Source organism: Malus sylvestris, chromosome 10 (assembly GCF_916048215.2).
Source record: "Malus sylvestris chromosome 10, drMalSylv7.2, whole genome shotgun sequence".
NCBI classification, from domain to species: Eukaryota; Viridiplantae; Streptophyta; class Magnoliopsida; order Rosales; family Rosaceae; genus Malus; species Malus sylvestris.
In genome coordinates, this window is record NC_062269.1 from 25,124,158 (window position 1) to 25,141,827 (window position 17,670).

The 17,670-nt window shown below is 38.1% G+C and overlaps 3 protein-coding genes across 4 annotated transcripts; 2 read left to right on the forward strand and 1 right to left on the reverse strand.

Annotated features, from left to right (window-relative positions):
• Positions 1-4,075: 4,075 nt before the first annotated feature.
• Positions 4,076-5,953, reverse strand: LOC126587117 (uncharacterized). Of its 2 annotated transcripts, none has more exons than XM_050252090.1 (2): positions 5,381-5,953; positions 4,076-4,482 (listed from the first exon to the last, which is right to left on the reverse strand). In XM_050252090.1, exon 1 carries the CDS (start codon positions 5,817-5,819, stop codon positions 5,391-5,393), a length of 429 nt encoding a protein of 142 aa, XP_050108047.1. In that variant the 5' UTR covers positions 5,820-5,953; the 3' UTR covers positions 4,076-4,482; positions 5,381-5,390. The 2 variants fall into 2 exon arrangements, with proteins under 2 accessions (XP_050108047.1, XP_050108046.1); XM_050252089.1 differs by lacking the exon at positions 4,076-4,482 and adding an exon at positions 4,862-5,154.
• A 3,381-nt stretch (positions 5,954-9,334) lies between these two features.
• Positions 9,335-12,850, forward strand: LOC126587684 (CMP-sialic acid transporter 2-like). Its single transcript, XM_050252773.1, has 14 exons — positions 9,335-9,495; positions 9,581-9,660; positions 9,752-9,863; positions 9,972-10,051; positions 10,222-10,297; positions 10,394-10,494; positions 10,602-10,673; positions 11,051-11,099; positions 11,193-11,234; positions 11,402-11,523; positions 11,639-11,698; positions 11,808-11,856; positions 12,183-12,277; positions 12,590-12,850. The coding sequence occupies exons 1-14, from the start codon at positions 9,469-9,471 to the stop codon at positions 12,636-12,638; spliced, it is 1,014 nt and encodes a 337-aa protein (XP_050108730.1). The 5' UTR covers positions 9,335-9,468; the 3' UTR covers positions 12,639-12,850.
• A 3,060-nt stretch (positions 12,851-15,910) lies between these two features.
• LOC126585237 (cysteine protease XCP1-like) lies at positions 15,911-17,487 on the forward strand. The gene is made up of 4 exons (XM_050249649.1): positions 15,911-16,429; positions 16,603-16,838; positions 16,924-17,064; positions 17,151-17,487. Exons 1-4 carry the CDS (start codon positions 15,964-15,966, stop codon positions 17,364-17,366), a joined length of 1,059 nt encoding a protein of 352 aa, XP_050105606.1. The 5' UTR covers positions 15,911-15,963; the 3' UTR covers positions 17,367-17,487.
• The last annotated feature ends 183 nt before the right edge of the window (positions 17,488-17,670 follow it).

Below are 17,670 nucleotides of genomic sequence, written 5' to 3' on the forward strand. Positions count from 1 at the left end.
AAGGCATAATGGGGTGAGATTACACACCTCACAATTACACATCTCTACCTTCTCTCTCTATGTGCAACACCCCCTCTCTCTATATGGCCTCCATAATTGTTCAATAAATTATGCCTACAACACATTGTTAGCACGCTTTTAACGCTGCGTTAAGAGAGTTTGATCTTCAATCAGGGGAGTATAATGTTTTAATCATTCTTTATATGATTAATTTATTATTTTATTGAATTGATCTACATGCCATTAATTCAATTTAATTTTTCTTTGTTGAACGTGATACAACGCATTAGAGATGCATTTCCGGCTTTCCGAGAAGGATCTTCTACAAATTCAAAGGATTTTGTCGTTTTCTGCCAATTAGGTACGCTTAAAATAAAGGAAGATACTTGAAACGACCATGAAGCATGAACCCCCTACATTTACATTTACCTTCCAATATATATATATATATATATATGTTTCATGCATTGTGCAATTTTTTTCTATGTGGAATTTGTGAGTCAAATAATCAAAATAAAATAGAAGCAATTTTGGTTTTTTTCCACCCTAATCGAGAAAACAAGGGAACCAAGCAGCCCTTTTGGGCTTGCTATGCGCGAGAACCGCCTTCATTCTTTGCTAGGCTTCAAGCCCTGATTCCCTTTGGGTTCTGAAAACCCTAAAACTAAAACTTGAAAAAAGAAAAGAAAAATGCGCTGAAGCCACGACTTGAAGCTGCGCTCACGCCAAGCCAAGCTGAGCCGCTTAGTTTCTAAGCCAAGTCTAAAACCCAAATATAGAACGTATACGAAAATGACGTCGTCTCCTTCGTCGCACCTAACACCAGCTCGCCTGTAGTCGAGCTTTAGCATCTCCAAGAAAGTTCAGGTGACCTACGATGACTGGAAGTTGTCCCCGACCTCGAAACCTCGAGATTTACTTCGAAATCTCGATGTTGTTTTGGAGACTTTTCGCAAATCTCACTGGTTTTTGGAAACGCCATCGACGTCGAGAAGGTTCTTCATTGAAGAATCCATGTGTTTCTGACAAATCCCAGCTTGTTTCCAGTTTGAAACCATCGAGATTGGGGCGGCGCCGTAGAGCTACTCCGGCGAAACCCACACCCAGCATCGCTGGGCTTTTTCTCATGACACCCTAGCCTTTATTTATTTATTTTGGGCTTGCTATTCACTCGGCCCAAAAGCCCAACTGGGTTATTTTTCTTTTTCTTTACTCAATCATCTTCATAGCAGCTGGGCTACTAGCCAGCATGCTAATAGGCTGTTTTGTAGCCATGTCCTCGAGGCCCAATAGGCCTACATCTTTGCTGCAAGGCCTTGACCTGTGACTTTGCAACCAGCCAATACGTGTTGGGCTGCGTCCTTTTTCTCTTTTTGAATCGATGCCATATTTTGGCATCCCGTGCTTTTTAACCATACCAAATATTTTTGGGGCATTTTTTGGTTAACGCTTATTAAGCTATAATTCACTTGTCGCTTGACCCGCCGCCAATTAAAGCTAATAAGACCAACATGTCATCATTTTGCTTCCACGATCGACCCCGTTTGGTCTCGATTTATTAAATTAATTAAAAGTGACCAGTAGTCCATTAATCTGACAAGAAATCCAAAATTATTGACATGAAGATCACTTTTGGAGATTAACGATTCAATAATTTATTTTTCTTCTTTGAACAGTTGACATCCTTTCGTAGTCCCAAAGCACTCACACTTGAGTTCTCGAATTAACTCAAATCCATTCACGTAAATCAGTACCTTGTATTTTGTGTTCTTACAAAACCTTTCTTTTATGAACTAACCGTTCATAAACTAAATTGAACTTGTAGTTTCAAATTTAATGCCTTTGAAACCCAAAGTTTTCATAAAACAAATACACCCATGAAAACCCGAAGTTTTTCATGAAAACCATGTCTTGAACTCGAATGTTCTAACTTTGATGCTTATGGATGATTCATTCCTATAGCACCAATCACAATCTTGTTCCCTCCAATTTAGTGGATTGTCGAACCGTCACAAGTTCAATTTCCCTTATTTGGACGTTTCCATCAGAAACCACTTTATGTGGGTATAAGACGTGAATCTCCACTTGACTATCAAGTAGCTGAGAAACCATTGAAGCCAACAATGGCATGGAATAGCTGAATAAGCATCCGTCATGCTCTTAATTCGAAGACTTATGCCCAAAGCATTACAAACGGAAGTGCCTCCCGAACGAGGATTTCATGGTTCTTTGGCTCGATCCTACGGACCGTCTGATCATGCGAGATATTGCCTGAAACACACCAAGATTACGTCTATGAATGAGTACAATTCTGAAGTTTATAAATCCGATCGAATTTTGATTAGAGAATACTTTTCTCGTCCTTCCATGTTTCTAACTCGCTCCTGAAGTAGCAGTGTAGAAAGCGGAAGTTTACCAAATTCTTGGATCTGATTACTACAAAAAATGTGAGAAAACAATATAGACTCAGCTTTGACTGGAGTCTACCGAATGGTGATGCCCTGCTTTGGCAGGGATGCACCAAAGGGCATGTTTTGCTTTGGCAGAGATGAACATATGGTCATCCTAAGATAATGCCAGCCCAACTGAGTCTTTATGATTGAAGGACTTTAAAGGCATCCTTATGATTGAAACCCTCTTACACCATGAGAAAACACTAACTGCTCACTAACCCTTCCTTGTTAACATATATTCAGTTTGGTTAGACGTCACTATACTCAACAATCAATGACACCTTTAGTCTGGTTAAACAGCAAAGGAACCGTAGAACCTGCCTAGCTTAGGAGACCTTTAGTTTGGTTAAACAACACTTTTTTATCTTCGTTCGTTATCTATCCAAGTCTCAGCCAGCAAAGAGTTTCTAATTTTTCTCACCAAAAGAGGTCACCTTATCAACTTCCTAGCGAAGTGAGGTATTCTATGATTGGTTACTCCGAGGTTTTTCAAGATTTAGCATTCATTATGCTGAATGACTTTCATCTTAATGTCACTCATTCATTTTGAGTACCTTTGTCCTACAATCTAATTTGGGTTAACGCACTTATATTTTCATGAATATAGTTAAAACCAATGAACCGGGTGCAAAGGATTTTGAACTTCATAGCGAGACTAGCAACCTTATTTTTAAGTTCTAAGAACCCTAGACCAAGAGTGTTCCTTCTTCAGCTGTAGTCCCTTAACCCAGAAGTCAGCAGTGTGATTCGACATCAACACTATATACATCTTACTTGCCTATTTCAACTCGGTGGCGAGTTGGCACTTCCGCACCAACTGCAAAAATGACGTAATTAGCTCTTAGTTACTTAGTCTGCGCGCTACATATACTTGGTAATTTTTAGGATTAACACCATGACCACCCTTCCACTTGGGTAGCTTGGCGTCATCCTTCCCAACTTCTCCCACCAGCTCTTTTTTCAATTTGTATATGCTTTAAGGCCAGCCATGGATATATTTGAAGGAACTTGAGAGAGAGGAGCATGAAATTGCAGTTGCACAGAGAGAGGGACATAGCTAGAGAGAGAAAGAGAGGGTTGTCCAAAGGGGAGGGTGAAATTGTGGTTTGCTTCTAATATTAACCTAATTGTCAGAAAAGGAAAGGGATTCTCTCCGGATCCCTTCCTCTTAATCCACCAAATCAGTGGATCCGTGCCATTGAAATTTGATCCAACGACTACAAACATGAGTCCACTTTAAAAGTTATAATAACTTTAACCGTTGGATCAAATTTCAAAGGTACGAATCCACTGATTTGATGGATTAGGAGGAAGGGATCCGGAGAGGATCCCTTTCCGTCAGAATAATGTTGGTAGTAAAAGGGTTGAAATTTGATGATTAATTAGCATTTGGCAGCTCAGCCATTACCAATTGACCCTCCAATAATTGTCAACTATTTAGTCGGTGCAATCCAATCCTGGGATCCATGTGCCATACAGGATTTGGTCACAAACTCAAAATTCCAAAATTAAATAATTAATAAGTTTTATTTACACTAATAACTAATCAGTAGTTCCTTACTTTTTTTATGTGTTTGAAAAAATAATGAGCAACAGAACATACACCGACACTTCCTACTCGGTTGTGGGAACTGGCTTGTCTTCAATTATTGTTATTTTTCTCAAAAATCCAAAGGAATTTAATCCTTACAAAGCATGCAAACCCCACCATGCAAAATCAGATACGAATTCCAGGACAGGAGATGAGTCTTCATGGAGTAATCTTTGTCTGGAAAACTTGGTTTCCATCGTGCTCGCTTGCATTCATACCAAATAATGCACCGCGTCGGTTCAGCATTTTAAGAATGCATTGATAATTTGTCAGTTCTGCTAGCAACAATTATATTAGCATATAATGACATTTGGTTCTTTTATAAAACGCGTACGTTTGTTCCATAACCTAATCGTCCATTGGCAGTGGTATTCAACGATTTCGACTACGCCACCGACGCCCCATCCTGGCCATATTGCTTTGTTTCTGGAATTTATTCTGACCATTTACCAAAGAAACAAAAGAGAATCTTAAAAAGGTGGTCCATTGATAAAAAAAACAGAAACGAAATGTAAACTTAGACGTTCTGAATTTCGATCATTACAAATGCATGTAATATGAGTGGTTACGCACCGGTGTTCGAATTTATTTTAAGATATTGTATCCTATGAAGGACTGGACTGTAGAGATTCTCTACTTTTTTTTTATTTTTTTGAAAGGAGCAAACTTGAGTCCAAAGGCACGCATCCCACGTCTTAGATCTACCAATATTGGAATTGACTTTTCATCACTTAAAATCCTAACTTTCTTAATAGATAATGATTGAATTAAGCAAGATCTCAAGGAAGAGGAAGAAGAAAGAAGAAAGAACAGCTAATTTATAAATAATTCATTTACTATATATTAACTAGCACATAAATTAACACTTACAAATAATAGGAGAGAATATGCAAAAATAATTGCTTCGTAATTAAAAAAAATAAAAATAATAACATGATACTTAGTATTTACTAATCAATAAAATGCTCCCTAATTTTATGATGATAAGCAGCAACCTCTGCAATCTCCATTGTTGGATCAAACCACGTCTGCATTTGCCAACCACTCCTTCAACTTTCCACAAATTGCAGAGAACCCTCAAACCACCATTAATTTTTCAACCCGACCCCTCTATAACAACAATCCCACATGGCACAAAGATAAGAACATCAAAAAACAACAACATAGTCTAATTACATTGGTACAAATGATCTTCATGTTTGGAACAACAACAAAGATTAACATTAACAAGTAGTACTTTTTGATGATCTGCTATCGAATTTTTGGACCTTCGAATCTCTTATTAATTCCACAAAGGACCCAACTTTCTGGATTAATTTCAAAAACCAACACTTACCCATGAAATCTCAGCCGTAAACTTTCTTGGTTTTGGTCCTCCCATCGTCAAAATTGTACCTGTAAGTTTGTGGCAGGCTTCCGACATCAGAGCCCACGAGTTTCTTGAGCTCCGACCGGACTTTGTAGAACACATGCCTCCAGCTTCCTCTGTTGTCGGATCCAAGCACTTTGGTTTCTTCCTCGTTCATCTCCAGATCCTGGGCAAAAATGGGTTTCCTGGACATGATCCATGCCCAGCTCTGGACCCACCATTTTTTAATGGATCCTCCGGCGTACTCTCCCATGGCGGAAACCGATTTCGACCGGCTTAGTGCCCATGAGGTTGCAGGTGAAGAGATGGGCTGGAGCTTCAGGGACAGAGACGACAGCCGCCTGCGCAGCCCGGGCTGCTCTGTTAATTGTTCCTGAGAAACTGGAAGTGAATGATTTGCGGGCATTTTTCTGAGAAATCGAGCTCTGAGAAAATGGAGAAAACCAGAGGAGGATGAGGAGGAAATGTGGTTTGTGGGGGTTTTGTTTGTGTGTTATTTTGAAGGTGGTGCGTGTGGGGTGGTGAAATGTAGCGTTCACAGCTCCATCACAAGCTGTTCTTATTCGTGATGTGTGGGGCCACGGTGGGGTCCATGGAGTTTCTTTTCAATTTGTATTTCTTCTCTCTGCATTTTACAGCTTTTTGTTTCTCCTCCTGTGATGGGGGACAGGGTGTGTGGGGGAGTTTCTCAGCGTTGTTGGGAGATTTTATTAATATTTTTTTCTTGATAATTTAAGGGCTTAATTTAGGGTTTAACTCCAAAATACTATAATTAAATAGGTGAAATCATGCCTTGCTCTTTTAATTTAGACTTGTTTTTGGTAAATATAGTGAGTATTTTGTTTACAGCTTGTCAAGAATTAGGAGCAACCAACTACTCTAATTAAAGAGAAATTATTAGGAATCAAATATAAATACGTATCTGTATCTTTTGATCACACTATTAAAAGTGAAAATCCACTACATAAGTCGACTTGAGTCACAATAAGTCCAACGTGTGTTATAATTGAAGTGAATTCGTAATACCAAGTTTTACCATGTCACATGTTTTGTGTTCGAGAATGGATCATTTCATGTTTACAACAACTGTTACAAAATAATATGATTCTTATATTTTAATCTCACCGTATCTCATCAGTTGTCTTTATCAAACAACTCTTCTTAAATTTCCATCCACACATTCTTACCATGCATGACTAAGCAACCATTTTTCATCTTTCAATTTCTTGATTTTCTTTTATGGGTCAAAATTCTTGTTGCTTTAGGGTTAAAAAGGATGGAATTGGATGGGTTGTTGCTTACCCAATCATTGTGATGAGGATGCAGTCATCATTGTAAATATCATAATATACATCGACATCTTAAGTTACTAGAACAAAGAATATCACCCAATATTTTGGCATGAAATGGTTGGTTGACATAAAAACAAACAGAAAAAGGATAAGATAATAAAACGATAACTTGGGAGTTAAGAGTAGCAAAAGGCACAGTTTTTAGCAATTTATCACTTTCGTCCCTAAAACGTGGGGAGGAGGAGGAGGAGGAGGAGGGGGAGGAGGAGAAGGAGGAGGGGGAGGACGAGGAGCCAGAGTGTGAATGCGGGGACCACCTTTGAGTTGTCGGTTGTAAAGTCTGGATCTGCTGCTTGCAAATTACATGAGTCATTCTCTCATTAATCCCTCTCTATTTTAACATTGCTTGCAATGTTGTTTAATTACTGATTTAAACATGTTTATTTTAATTTTAATTTTAATTTTATTATTATTAAGTGGAGGGTACGTTTCAAAACTATTACAATAATTTAGGAGAGGAGAAAGTTTCAAACCCGGGACATATAAGCAAAAACTCAACACTCTATCCACTAAGATATTGGACCACATGCACTTAAACATGTTTATCTAATAAGTAATAACACGCGTCTTGCTAGCACGACACATGGTATAAAAACATGACAAAGGTTGACATTGTGATTTAAGAAAGATTGCGTGTATTCAAAGTTTATATCTAAATTACGGTTGACAGTTTGTGTTAATAGGTTGTGTGGATGAGTTGCCGACTCATTTATAATCGTGTTGTCTTCTAGTTAACCCTTTTGTAATCGTTTAATTTTCAAATTAATCACTGTGTGAAGTAAATGAAAACTTATAAATTTATAATGTTAAATTTCCTTCCTTTAGTTCTTAATTTGACCTTGTATTTATATAGTTAAATTTCACATAGTTACATGCACTTACCTACAATGAGAATTTCATTGTATCGGTGTCTCAAGTCAATCACATATTGTTAACATTATGTAATTGACTTGATATACCGTTACAGTGACATCCTCGTAACATGAAAGGCGATTGAAATTCAAGACATATCTATGATACAAAGAAATGAAATTGAAGAATTTGTGTTGTTATTTGATCGATGAGAGTGAAATGAAAATGAAGAAATTAAAAAGATGTAACATATAAGATTTTTGTTTTGTGATCACAAATTGTAGAAATTGTAAAGGATACAAAACACGTGTTTTATGCACATTTTGGTTACTTGATAAGTGACAAGTAAATTTCCACAAACATTAACACATTTTAAAGGGGCCCCTTAAACTACTGAAAACTATGTGAGAATTAAACAATAAGCTATAAGTTTTCTTCTTCCTCCCTAATTTCTGCTATGTCTCTGAGTCTCTCTCGACTCTCACCTCTCTCTTTCGGGTCCCCAAAAGAAATCTTCATGTTCACACCGAATTGCTATTTTCTAATTAGCATGTAATTTGACATTTGTTTAGTAGAGTATACCTTAATAAATGGGACTTTCAAAGGGGATGCTACTTACCTTCTGCTCTACCTTTTCGGCTTTCATTTTCGTCATACAATTGTGCGATAATTGAAATTGTTTAATTTTTAGAAAATAGATGATTTAGATCATCATGCAACATTATAAGATGAAAATAAGAGCTGAGAAGGTAACCTTTAAGGTTATTAACATTTCTCCTTTCTCTCTACGTAGGCCGGCCCCTAGGAGGAGATTCACTAACATCAATCTTTCTCCTAGGTCACTCATCTCCTCTTCACATCACATATTGGTGTGGAGAAATTAGAGGTTCCCTCTTTTAGGAACTTTGGAGATTTTATTTCATCATTCAAATCCAAGGAGCCAAGGTGCCTATGAGCAAAGGAATGAAGGCCCTCCCTTAGGTAATTAACCTTTTCAAATTCAAAGAGGAATCAATAAAGGTGTAATGAAATCTCTTCCCTATTCATGTATATTGAGGTTGAGTTTTGGTTTACCACCTACTAGGCTTTGAATTTTCATGATTAAAAGATTAGTTTTTGAGTTCATGTTAACTAATTTCCGCATTTAATCCTATTGTAAGATTCATGAGTACTCATAGTTCATCTAAACATAGTTATCCTTCATTTGGAAGATTATTCATTCTAGTCCAATCTAAACATAGTTATCCTTCATTTGGAAGATTATTCATTCTAGTCCAACCCTCTACCAGACGAGACTATATTAAGTTATCATATTCAAGTCAATTATAACATAAAAAGTGCTACTCTTACCACATATTAGTACCATCTCTCTAATAAGATGAGACCTGCATATGTTGGTGGGCCCTATGCTTTATTAAAGAGATGATACAAATAATGATACAAATATATGGTAAGTGTACTCTATAAACATTAAACATGTTCTGAATGCATATAGAAACCTCCTTAGATAAAGGTAAGCGATTTCCGCACCCATATTTTCACTTCACGCACTCTTCTTTATTTATGAATTATCAAAATTCATAAATTAACAGGAGTGCGCGGAAACCAAATAACCGATTTCTGTTTCTTATTGGGCTTGGGTCATTTCATCTGCCCTTTCGGATTATGGATTTTAGCAAGAAAACGCGGTCCATTAGCGAGTTCAGACCAAAAAGGAAAGAACAGCCTCAAACGACGTCGTCTCCGTCGGTTTTATTCTTCCTTGTGGCTCACTCCCCAGTGTCCTCCAATGGCTGTGGGGATCTGAAAACCATCAAAATTTACACAAAGAAAACCAAACAGAGCGTAGCAATGGAGTATAGGAAGCTCAAAGATCAGGTAATTTCCATATAAGTTACCAGATTTCTTGCTATAATCCTCAAATTTTCAACCTTTTTTCATTACCAATTTGATCCAATTGCAGGATCAAGACGAATCTTCGGCCCCCCAAGACCTCGAAAGCTTGCGGGTCAAGCCAGTGGATCTCACCAAGTGGAAGCTCAAGTGTGCCCAACTTTTCTATTTCTTCCAATTAACTCAAATCTTTGGTATTTTTAATTTAATTTGATTAGTGGTATTGGGTTGATTGGAATAGGTCGGCTGTTACGATAGCTCTGACCGTTTTCACGAGTTCACAAGCAATATTGATTGTGTGGTCGAAGCGGGCTGGGAAGTATGAATACAGTGTCACCACAGCAAATTTCTCGGTGAGTACTGAGGCAGATGAAGCTACAGTTTACGTTAAAGTTTAGGAATTTATGCTTTGTAATGTGGCTTTTCGCTTGACTTGAAATGGGTTGTGTTTTGGGAAGTAGGTGGAGGCTTTGAAGTGTGCAATATCGCTTGCTGCTTTGGCACGAATCTGGAGCAATGAAGGTGTTACTGAAGATAACAGGTCTTTACTCTTTGTGTAACTTGTGCATTGTTGCTGAGTTATAGTGATGTTACGGGAGAACTCGATTCTGTTCATTGTATAATGTTTTGGGTATTGATGAATGACTGTAATAGGCGGCGTAAAGGGATTTAAACCCGAAGTTACATGATTGTATTCTGTCTTTAAATTAGGTTGAGTGCAAAGCTGGATGAAGTTATTGTATACCCCATTCCTGCATTTCTTTACCTAATCAAGAATTTGCTTCAGGTTGGTTGCGGTAGTATGTTTTCTTTTGCATCAGTGTGTTAGGTCTTCTTACTTTCTGAAGTGTGATTGCTTCTAGCGCTCATTTGTATGTGGCAGTATTATATCTTTGCGTACGTGGATGCTCCGGGTTATCAAATACTGAAGAACTTCAACATTATCAGTACTGGAATTTTATACAGAATCATACTCAAGAGAAAGTAAGTAAATACGACTAAGCTAAGCTGCCTAGTTTGTGTGCTGCTATATACTGTTGGCTGAAGATACAGTTCTTATGAGCTTTTGTTTCCACCTGTATTTACTGCAGGTTAAGTGAGATTCAATGGGCCGCTTTCATTATACTATGTGCAGGGTGCACTACGGCACAACTGAACCCAAAGTAAGTGTCATAACTGCCATATTTTTCCACGCAGTAATCTGATTGAATTTATGATGAGTTTGTCTCTCAGCAGACTGCTGTTACTTGTTGGCTTTTCAACCTCAATAAATCCTATCATGTGATTGATCCATGGTGCATCTCATGTGGATGATAGGGAGTTAATTTTATTGAATTCATGGAGGAACTCAAGTCATAAATATCCTGCATATTTTCTCTAGGTTAAAAAGTTAAACTCGTCTGCCGATATTGTGATTCCTTAGTTATATATGAAAATCAGAGCACAGAGAACACTGTTTACCGCTTTTTAATTGTTATTTTATAGAAGTTTCAGCTTGAGTTAGTTCAATAACTTTGTTAAAATGGCATTCCGTTTGCAGATCTGACAGTGTTCTCCAAACTCCATTCCAAGGCTGGGTGATGGCCATTGTGAGTTCTCAACATTTTGAGAGTCTTAATCTGATTTGTTTATTTTTGTTATTTCCCCCCTTTTATAGCTTGCCATGTTTGTTTTTGTAACAGGTGATGGCACTTTTAAGTGGTTTTGCTGGAGTATACACCGAGGTGACTTTTTAAGTAACAGCTTGTTCTCCGCTTCTTGTTTAAAGCATCACAAAATGTGCAAATAGCTAACCCAGCATACTCAATTTTATCAAAATTTGGGTTTAGATTTGTCACTAATGGCTTTTAAAACACTATGGTTGACTAAATATTCTATATAATATTGGCAGGCCATAATGAAAAAGCGTCCTGCAAGGAATATAAATGTGCAGAACTTCTGGATGTACGTGTTTGGCATGGCCTTCAATGCTGTTGCTATACTGGTTCAAGATTTTGATGCAGTGATGAACAAGTAATTTAATCTCTGTTTTCCATTTCTGATTATTCTCTTTTGTTGGGTCTATTGCTTTACCAGTTATTTTTGTGTTCATTGCTAAAATATCCTGCCTTTGAAAATGCGTTTTCAGGGGATTCTTCAATGGATACTCTTTTATTACAGTTCTCATGATTTTCAACCACGCACTCAGGTCGATTATGTATCCTCTTTTTCTTATCAATTTATCAATGGCTGTTTGCTTGTTATGCATATTCCCTATCGTGTTTCTATTGGATTGCTTATATTTGTTCCCTTTGCAGTGGTATCGCTGTGTCTATGGTTATGAAGTATGCTGATAATATTGTGAAGGTAAGACACGGAATTACAACTTTGATTTTGGGGAAGCATTCACTGAAGTACTTTTACATGCTTCTTTATAATGGCCTATAATTATGCTTAGGCATCCTATTACAAAATTCTTACATTTAATTTGATTTACATACGTGAAATTACGGAAAGTGGAGGAGTTTATGGGGCTGCTGTCTTTTAAATCTTTGTAGATGGCCTACTTGTGTTAACAATATGCATTTCATATATTGTGGGTTTTAAAATTATGAGACATTTGTTGGAATCACACCTTGAATATTTCCTGGCCTTCAACGAAAATTCGATCTTAATTTAGCTACTTTCTGCAGGTGTATTCTACTTCAGTGGCAATGCTTCTTACAGCAGTTGTTTCTGTGTTTCTATTTGGCTTTCATCTATCCCTCGCCTTTTTCCTTGGCTCGACGTAAGTTTCCTCTGCTCACACGAAACATCTATGTTCTATACTTATATCATCAATTAGTTGAGTCCTACAGACCCATTCAATTCTGTCATGTGCCATGCCATATGTATTGGGTTGGGAGTGGCTTGGCCATAATCAACTTGTCAAAAGATATTTTTGACAATTTGGTAGTAGGTGTCTGTATTTTGATTGATATTCTCGAAACCGTCACTGATCTCAAATAGTTACCATTTATCACAATAAGAGTAAGGGAAACATCAGTTTAGCCATCATGAGAAATACAATAGCTGATCTATGCTTCTTTCTTGTTTCCAGCGTTGTCTCGGTTGCGGTTTATCTGCATTCAATTGGGAAGGTTAGGTAATGACGACTTCATTGCGCTATCTCCGCCTAGTTCTACAGTCAGTGTAAAGGATTATGTTACTCAGATATTTTTGTCTTGCTCTATTCAAATTATTCATATATGTCATGAATACTTATTCAAAATTCAGATTAGATTGATAAGTAACATACTCGTCTCCTGTAATTTGTGTTCAATTCATTCAATACTTGTGGGTTCAAGGTTAGATTTCCAAAGATACTTCAAATTTCTTGTAGAATTTCATCGACCGACATTTGCCTTTAGTTGTGATTGTTGATGAGTTCCATTTGTAAAACATAATCAATTGACATTTCATCGATTGACATTTAAATTAATATTTCAACAAAAATAAGGTTGTAAGAGATCTTCAATCTACTCATGTTCTGGTGTAAATATCTGTGAAATCGCTTGTTCTAATTACTTTTGACAGCCACTAGGTGGGAACTTACCATCAAAACAACCAAGTTGTATGGAATACAGTTCTGTCCCGTTTGCTCTCTCTCTCTCTCTCTCTCTCTCTCTCTCTCTCTGAGAGTTCTTCTCGCCGTTGTGTCTTTTCCGTTTCTTCAACCCCTGACGCCAACGACCCTACCTGCAGCCAGGGTCGGTGGCAGTCCCCTACTTTTCCTCTTTCGTTTTCCCTTAGCTTGCATTTCCCCCTGCTGTCCGTCCCGATCATCCCTGTCCTCTACCCCTCCCCTTCTTGCCTTATATTTCACAATCTTCAGCCCTCGATTCCGATCTCCCCTTGCTTTCACTCCCTGCTGTCCATCAACCCCCTGATCATGATTCTCATTACCCCAACCTCTACCCTTCCCACTTGTCTCCGTCCTTCCTCGAACCCACATCAATCGAGATATGCAACCACTTATCTTCAACACGATTTGTTGTGGTTTTCTCGGAAGGTGCGTAGAGTTCCGGTTCGGGTGTTCACACCACCTCTTTACCTATGTTTGCCTTTGTTGGCACTGTTGCTTGTCTGTTGCTTGTGGTTTGTCTTCTCCTAGTGACTTCCTTCGATTTGTGGCTGCAATCTTTGTGGTATTCTTTGGAGGATGTTGGAGTTTTTTTTTCCTTCACTTTTGGGGCTTTGGTTGGACTGATCCCATGCGTTTGTTGGGGGTGCTGGTTTGTGATGGTTAGTGTGCGGTGTCCCGGCAACAGCGGTGGTAGAAAGCTGCTAGGGTTTTTTTTTTTTCTGCTTTGCGCTCCAAAGTCTGTTTTAATTTGCTTTGCGGGTCCATTTCTATGCTTTGTGCTTACCTTGTAATTGCGCTTTTTTTGTGTAAATTTGCTATGTTGGTAATGAATTTATTTTGTCGAAAAAAGAAAATCAAATTGTACAGTGGTGGGATTCTGCCTCGAATTTTCCTAGTTTGGAAGTTACCCAACAAAATCAAGTCTCGTACAATAAGGTAGACTGCTTTGAATTTTCAATGTGACTCTGGCACTACACAAAAAAAGGAGCATTTGTAACAAGCTTCGGGACATGATTTTATAAAACGTGATAACTTTTACCATAAGACGAATATAAGTGACCGAAAAGTATCACGAAACTCAAATTCATGTCAATCTGTCATGATTTTATTTTTATACAATCGATAAAATAATATACACTGAACACACCTAAACTATATAGAAAAGATTTGAAATTGAATGAAGGGAAGCATATTAACTAACAAACTTGACAGAAGGTTTGGATCTACAATCTACCGTGATTATTAAAACCATGACTTTGCTTCAATTTTTCATCAGTATGTTTTTTAACCGAAGGAGGGTCGAGGGGCCAAATGAGTGGCAAAGGGTCATGTTTAACCCTATAGTCCTGCAAGAAATTATATTTTAATAAACAGTGTCAGACCATATTTTATATTATGTCCAACCGAGGGGGCCAAGGGCTATAGGCCAAACATGAACCCCTCAATAATTTATTATTTTAATTGAATTAATATGGCTAATTAAAAAAAAAACTACCATATTAAAATAAAATTTTCAGACATATTTTGAGTGCCAGTTGTCGCTAAATGAATAAGTCTTCGGATTTTTTATCTTTATATATTCTCAATAATTTTTCAGATAGTATGGAATGATGAAAAGTATGTGAGAAATGGTGTAGGAATGTCTTAGGTATTTATAGGAAAAAAAATTAATTTAAAAAAAAATTTCAACGGTAACCTTACATCAGCTAGCCGTTGCTAACTGGCTGGATGGAAGGGCCAGCTCGCTGGCCTGATTTGAGTGTTTTGGCCCGGTGGGGCCCACAAGCCCTTTGACCTAGCCTTTGGTTGGAGACGGTTTTCGTGTCGTTCTGAGTTATTTTCAGCCCTATGACCCTTTGATCGGGTCGGTTGGAGATGGCCTAACATCTTACCCAAGAAAAAATAATCGTATTTTTCAAAAATAAAAGAATTACCAAGGTGACTTAACTTTAAGGATTGTAGATAAGTGTATAATTCAAAAATACACCTAACAATTAGGAAAATAATTGACCACAAAAAAAAAAAAACAATTAGGAAAAGAATTTCTAAACATTTAAAAGCGTTAGACTCAACTCAACTGTTGTTGCACCTGACATTAACGGTTAGCAAGTGAGAAATTTTTTTTCTTCTGTAATTTGATTATTAAAGTGTTTCTCGCTAACATTAACCATTGTCCAGGTGCTATCTCGAACTAAGTAAAAACGGAGAAAGGAATGTAAATCATAGCTTTGTTTAGAGACTAAGAGCTAGTTTGGTATTGCTGTGCTTTGAAAAAAAGCTGCTGTGAGAATAAGCGGCTGTGAAATAAATCAGCAGAGTGTTTGGTAAACTTTTTTGTAAAAGTGCTTTTGAAAAGAAAAAAAAACAGTCTGATAGTGGGTCTTTTCATTAAAGGAGCACCGTAGCTTCGTGTGCTTTGAAAAAAAACCAGTTTTCCAAAGCTGCAAATAGCAGCTTCAGCTTTTTCCTTTGATTTCAGCTTATTCTCACAACAGCTTCCAAAATAAGCCCTTTTTTTTTTCAGTTTACCAAATACCTAAAACCTCTACAGCTTTTTTTTTTAAGCACCTCACTCCCAAACCACCCCTAAGGGTGGCAAGCAACTCTCACCCACTTAAATGAAATCATATTTGTTTGAAGGCTTATGCTTAAACAAATGAGCTTGCTTGGGACAAAAGCCTGCCCAAAAGAACCAACCGTAAAGGCTCCGTATTGTAGAAACAAATTCCTACCACTTCACTTGAAAGCAACCTCATCACAAATATCAAACACTATATAAATCCACTCCCTCCCCTCACATTCATCCATCTCTTCCTCTCTTTGCCTCTCTCATTCTCTCGTCGAAAAAAATGGCATTTTCGAAGATTTCCCTTCTTTCCTTCCTTGTACCTCTCTTTCTCGGTTCTGCTCTGGCTCACGAGTTCTCGATCGTGGGATATTCTCCCGAGGACTTGACCTGCATGGACAAGTTCATCATGCTTTTCGAGAAGTGGATATCAAAGCATGGCAAGATTTATGAGAGCATGGAGGAGAAGCTGCATAGGTTTGAGATTTTCAGAGACAACGTGAAGCACATTGATGAGAGGAATAAGAACCTCGATGTCGATAGCTACTGGCTTGGTGTGAATGAGTTTGCTGACTTGAGCCATGAGGAGTTCAAGAGCAAGTACTTGGGTCTCAAGGCTGAGTTCCCCAGAAGGAGAGAGTCTACTGGAGATTTCAGTTACCGCGATTTTGATGTAGAGGCATTGCCCAAATCCGTGGACTGGCGAAAGAAAGGAGCTGTAACCTCCATCAAGAACCAAGGTTCATGTGGTATGTGAAAATCTCTCTCTCTCTCTCTCTCTCTCTCTCTTCTTTTTTATATGAACCTAAGAGGATTAGGCGAAATTAGCTCCTCAGTAACAGTCGATGTAGAGTGCCAATTACCCCCCCCCCCTCTCTCTCTCTCTCTCTAAAAAATATGAATTATGATGATAAAAATGCAGGTAGCTGTTGGGCATTTTCCACTGTTGCTGCCGTTGAGGGCATAAACCAGATAGTCACAGGAAACCTAACATCCCTGTCTGAGCAGCAGCTGATAGATTGCGACAAAGCATTCAACAATGGCTGCAACGGAGGCTTGATGGATTATGCATTTGAGTTCATAATCTCCAACGGTGGGCTCCACAAGGAGGATGATTACCCCTACATTATGGAGGAAGGAACTTGTGAGGGAAAGAAGGTAAAACATATATTTTCAGATCAAAATTTAGCTATCAGCGGATCATCGCTGTTCTTAATCTTACGTTTGATTTTGTTATCTTCAGGCGGAGTCAAACGTAGTGACTATCACCGGGTACCAAGATGTGCCGGAAAACAACGAGCAAGCTCTCCTCAAGGCACTGGCAAACCAGCCTCTCAGCGTGGCCATTGAGGCCTCTGGCAGAGATTTCCAGTTCTACAGCGGGGTGAGCTAGTGTCCATACAGAGTTTTATTAATGCCTAAGATACATTAATTATTTACTAATCGAAGGACGGACTGCTGGTTTTTCAGGGGGTTTTCAACGGGCGTTGTGGAACCGAGCTAGATCACGGTGTAGCAGCAGTCGGGTATGGAACTCAGAAGGGGTTAGATTACATCATTGTGAAGAACTCATGGGGGCCAAAGTGGGGAGAAAAGGGATACATAAGGATGAAGAGGAACACGGGGAAACCAGAAGGAATCTGTGGTATTAACAAGATGGCTTCATATCCTACCAAAAAGAAATGATGTGTTGAATTGGATGTCCCCTGATGACCGAAAACCATTGTTTTTCCTTTTCTTTTCTTCTGTGTTCTACTTCCAAAAGTGATGAATTTTCAATAAAATGGCCAAGAAATTCATGAGAAAATACTACATTTTCCTTTGGCCAGTAGAAAGTAGAAAAACTGGATGCATTTGGCATAAAAAAGTTAAAAAGTGCTAGTGCGTTGTTTGGCAAAAAAAAATTAAAGCGCTTCTGAGTAACAGAAGAATTTCCACATATTCATAGTAAAAGCACTTCTATCATGTATTTTTCACTCTTTCATGTATC

Excerpts from the sequence above, each read along its gene's own strand:
- LOC126587117 (XM_050252090.1), bottom strand. The coding sequence starts at position 5,819 with ATGCCCGCAAATCATTCACTTCCAGTTTCTCAGGAACAATTAACAGAG.
- LOC126587684 (XM_050252773.1), top strand. The coding sequence starts at position 9,469 with ATGGAGTATAGGAAGCTCAAAGATCAG. Across the intron at positions 9,496-9,580 it reads ATAGGAAGCTCAAAGATCAG|GATCAAGACGAATCTTCGGC; the intron begins GTAATTTCCATA and ends ATCCAATTGCAG. Across the intron at positions 9,864-9,971 it reads TCACCACAGCAAATTTCTCG|GTGGAGGCTTTGAAGTGTGC; the intron begins GTGAGTACTGAG and ends TTTGGGAAGTAG.
- LOC126585237 (XM_050249649.1), top strand. The coding sequence starts at position 15,964 with ATGGCATTTTCGAAGATTTCCCTTCTTTCCTTCCTTGTACCTCTCTTT. Across the intron at positions 16,839-16,923 it reads GAACTTGTGAGGGAAAGAAG|GCGGAGTCAAACGTAGTGAC; the intron begins GTAAAACATATA and ends TGTTATCTTCAG. Across the intron at positions 17,065-17,150 it reads ATTTCCAGTTCTACAGCGGG|GGGGTTTTCAACGGGCGTTG; the intron begins GTGAGCTAGTGT and ends CTGGTTTTTCAG.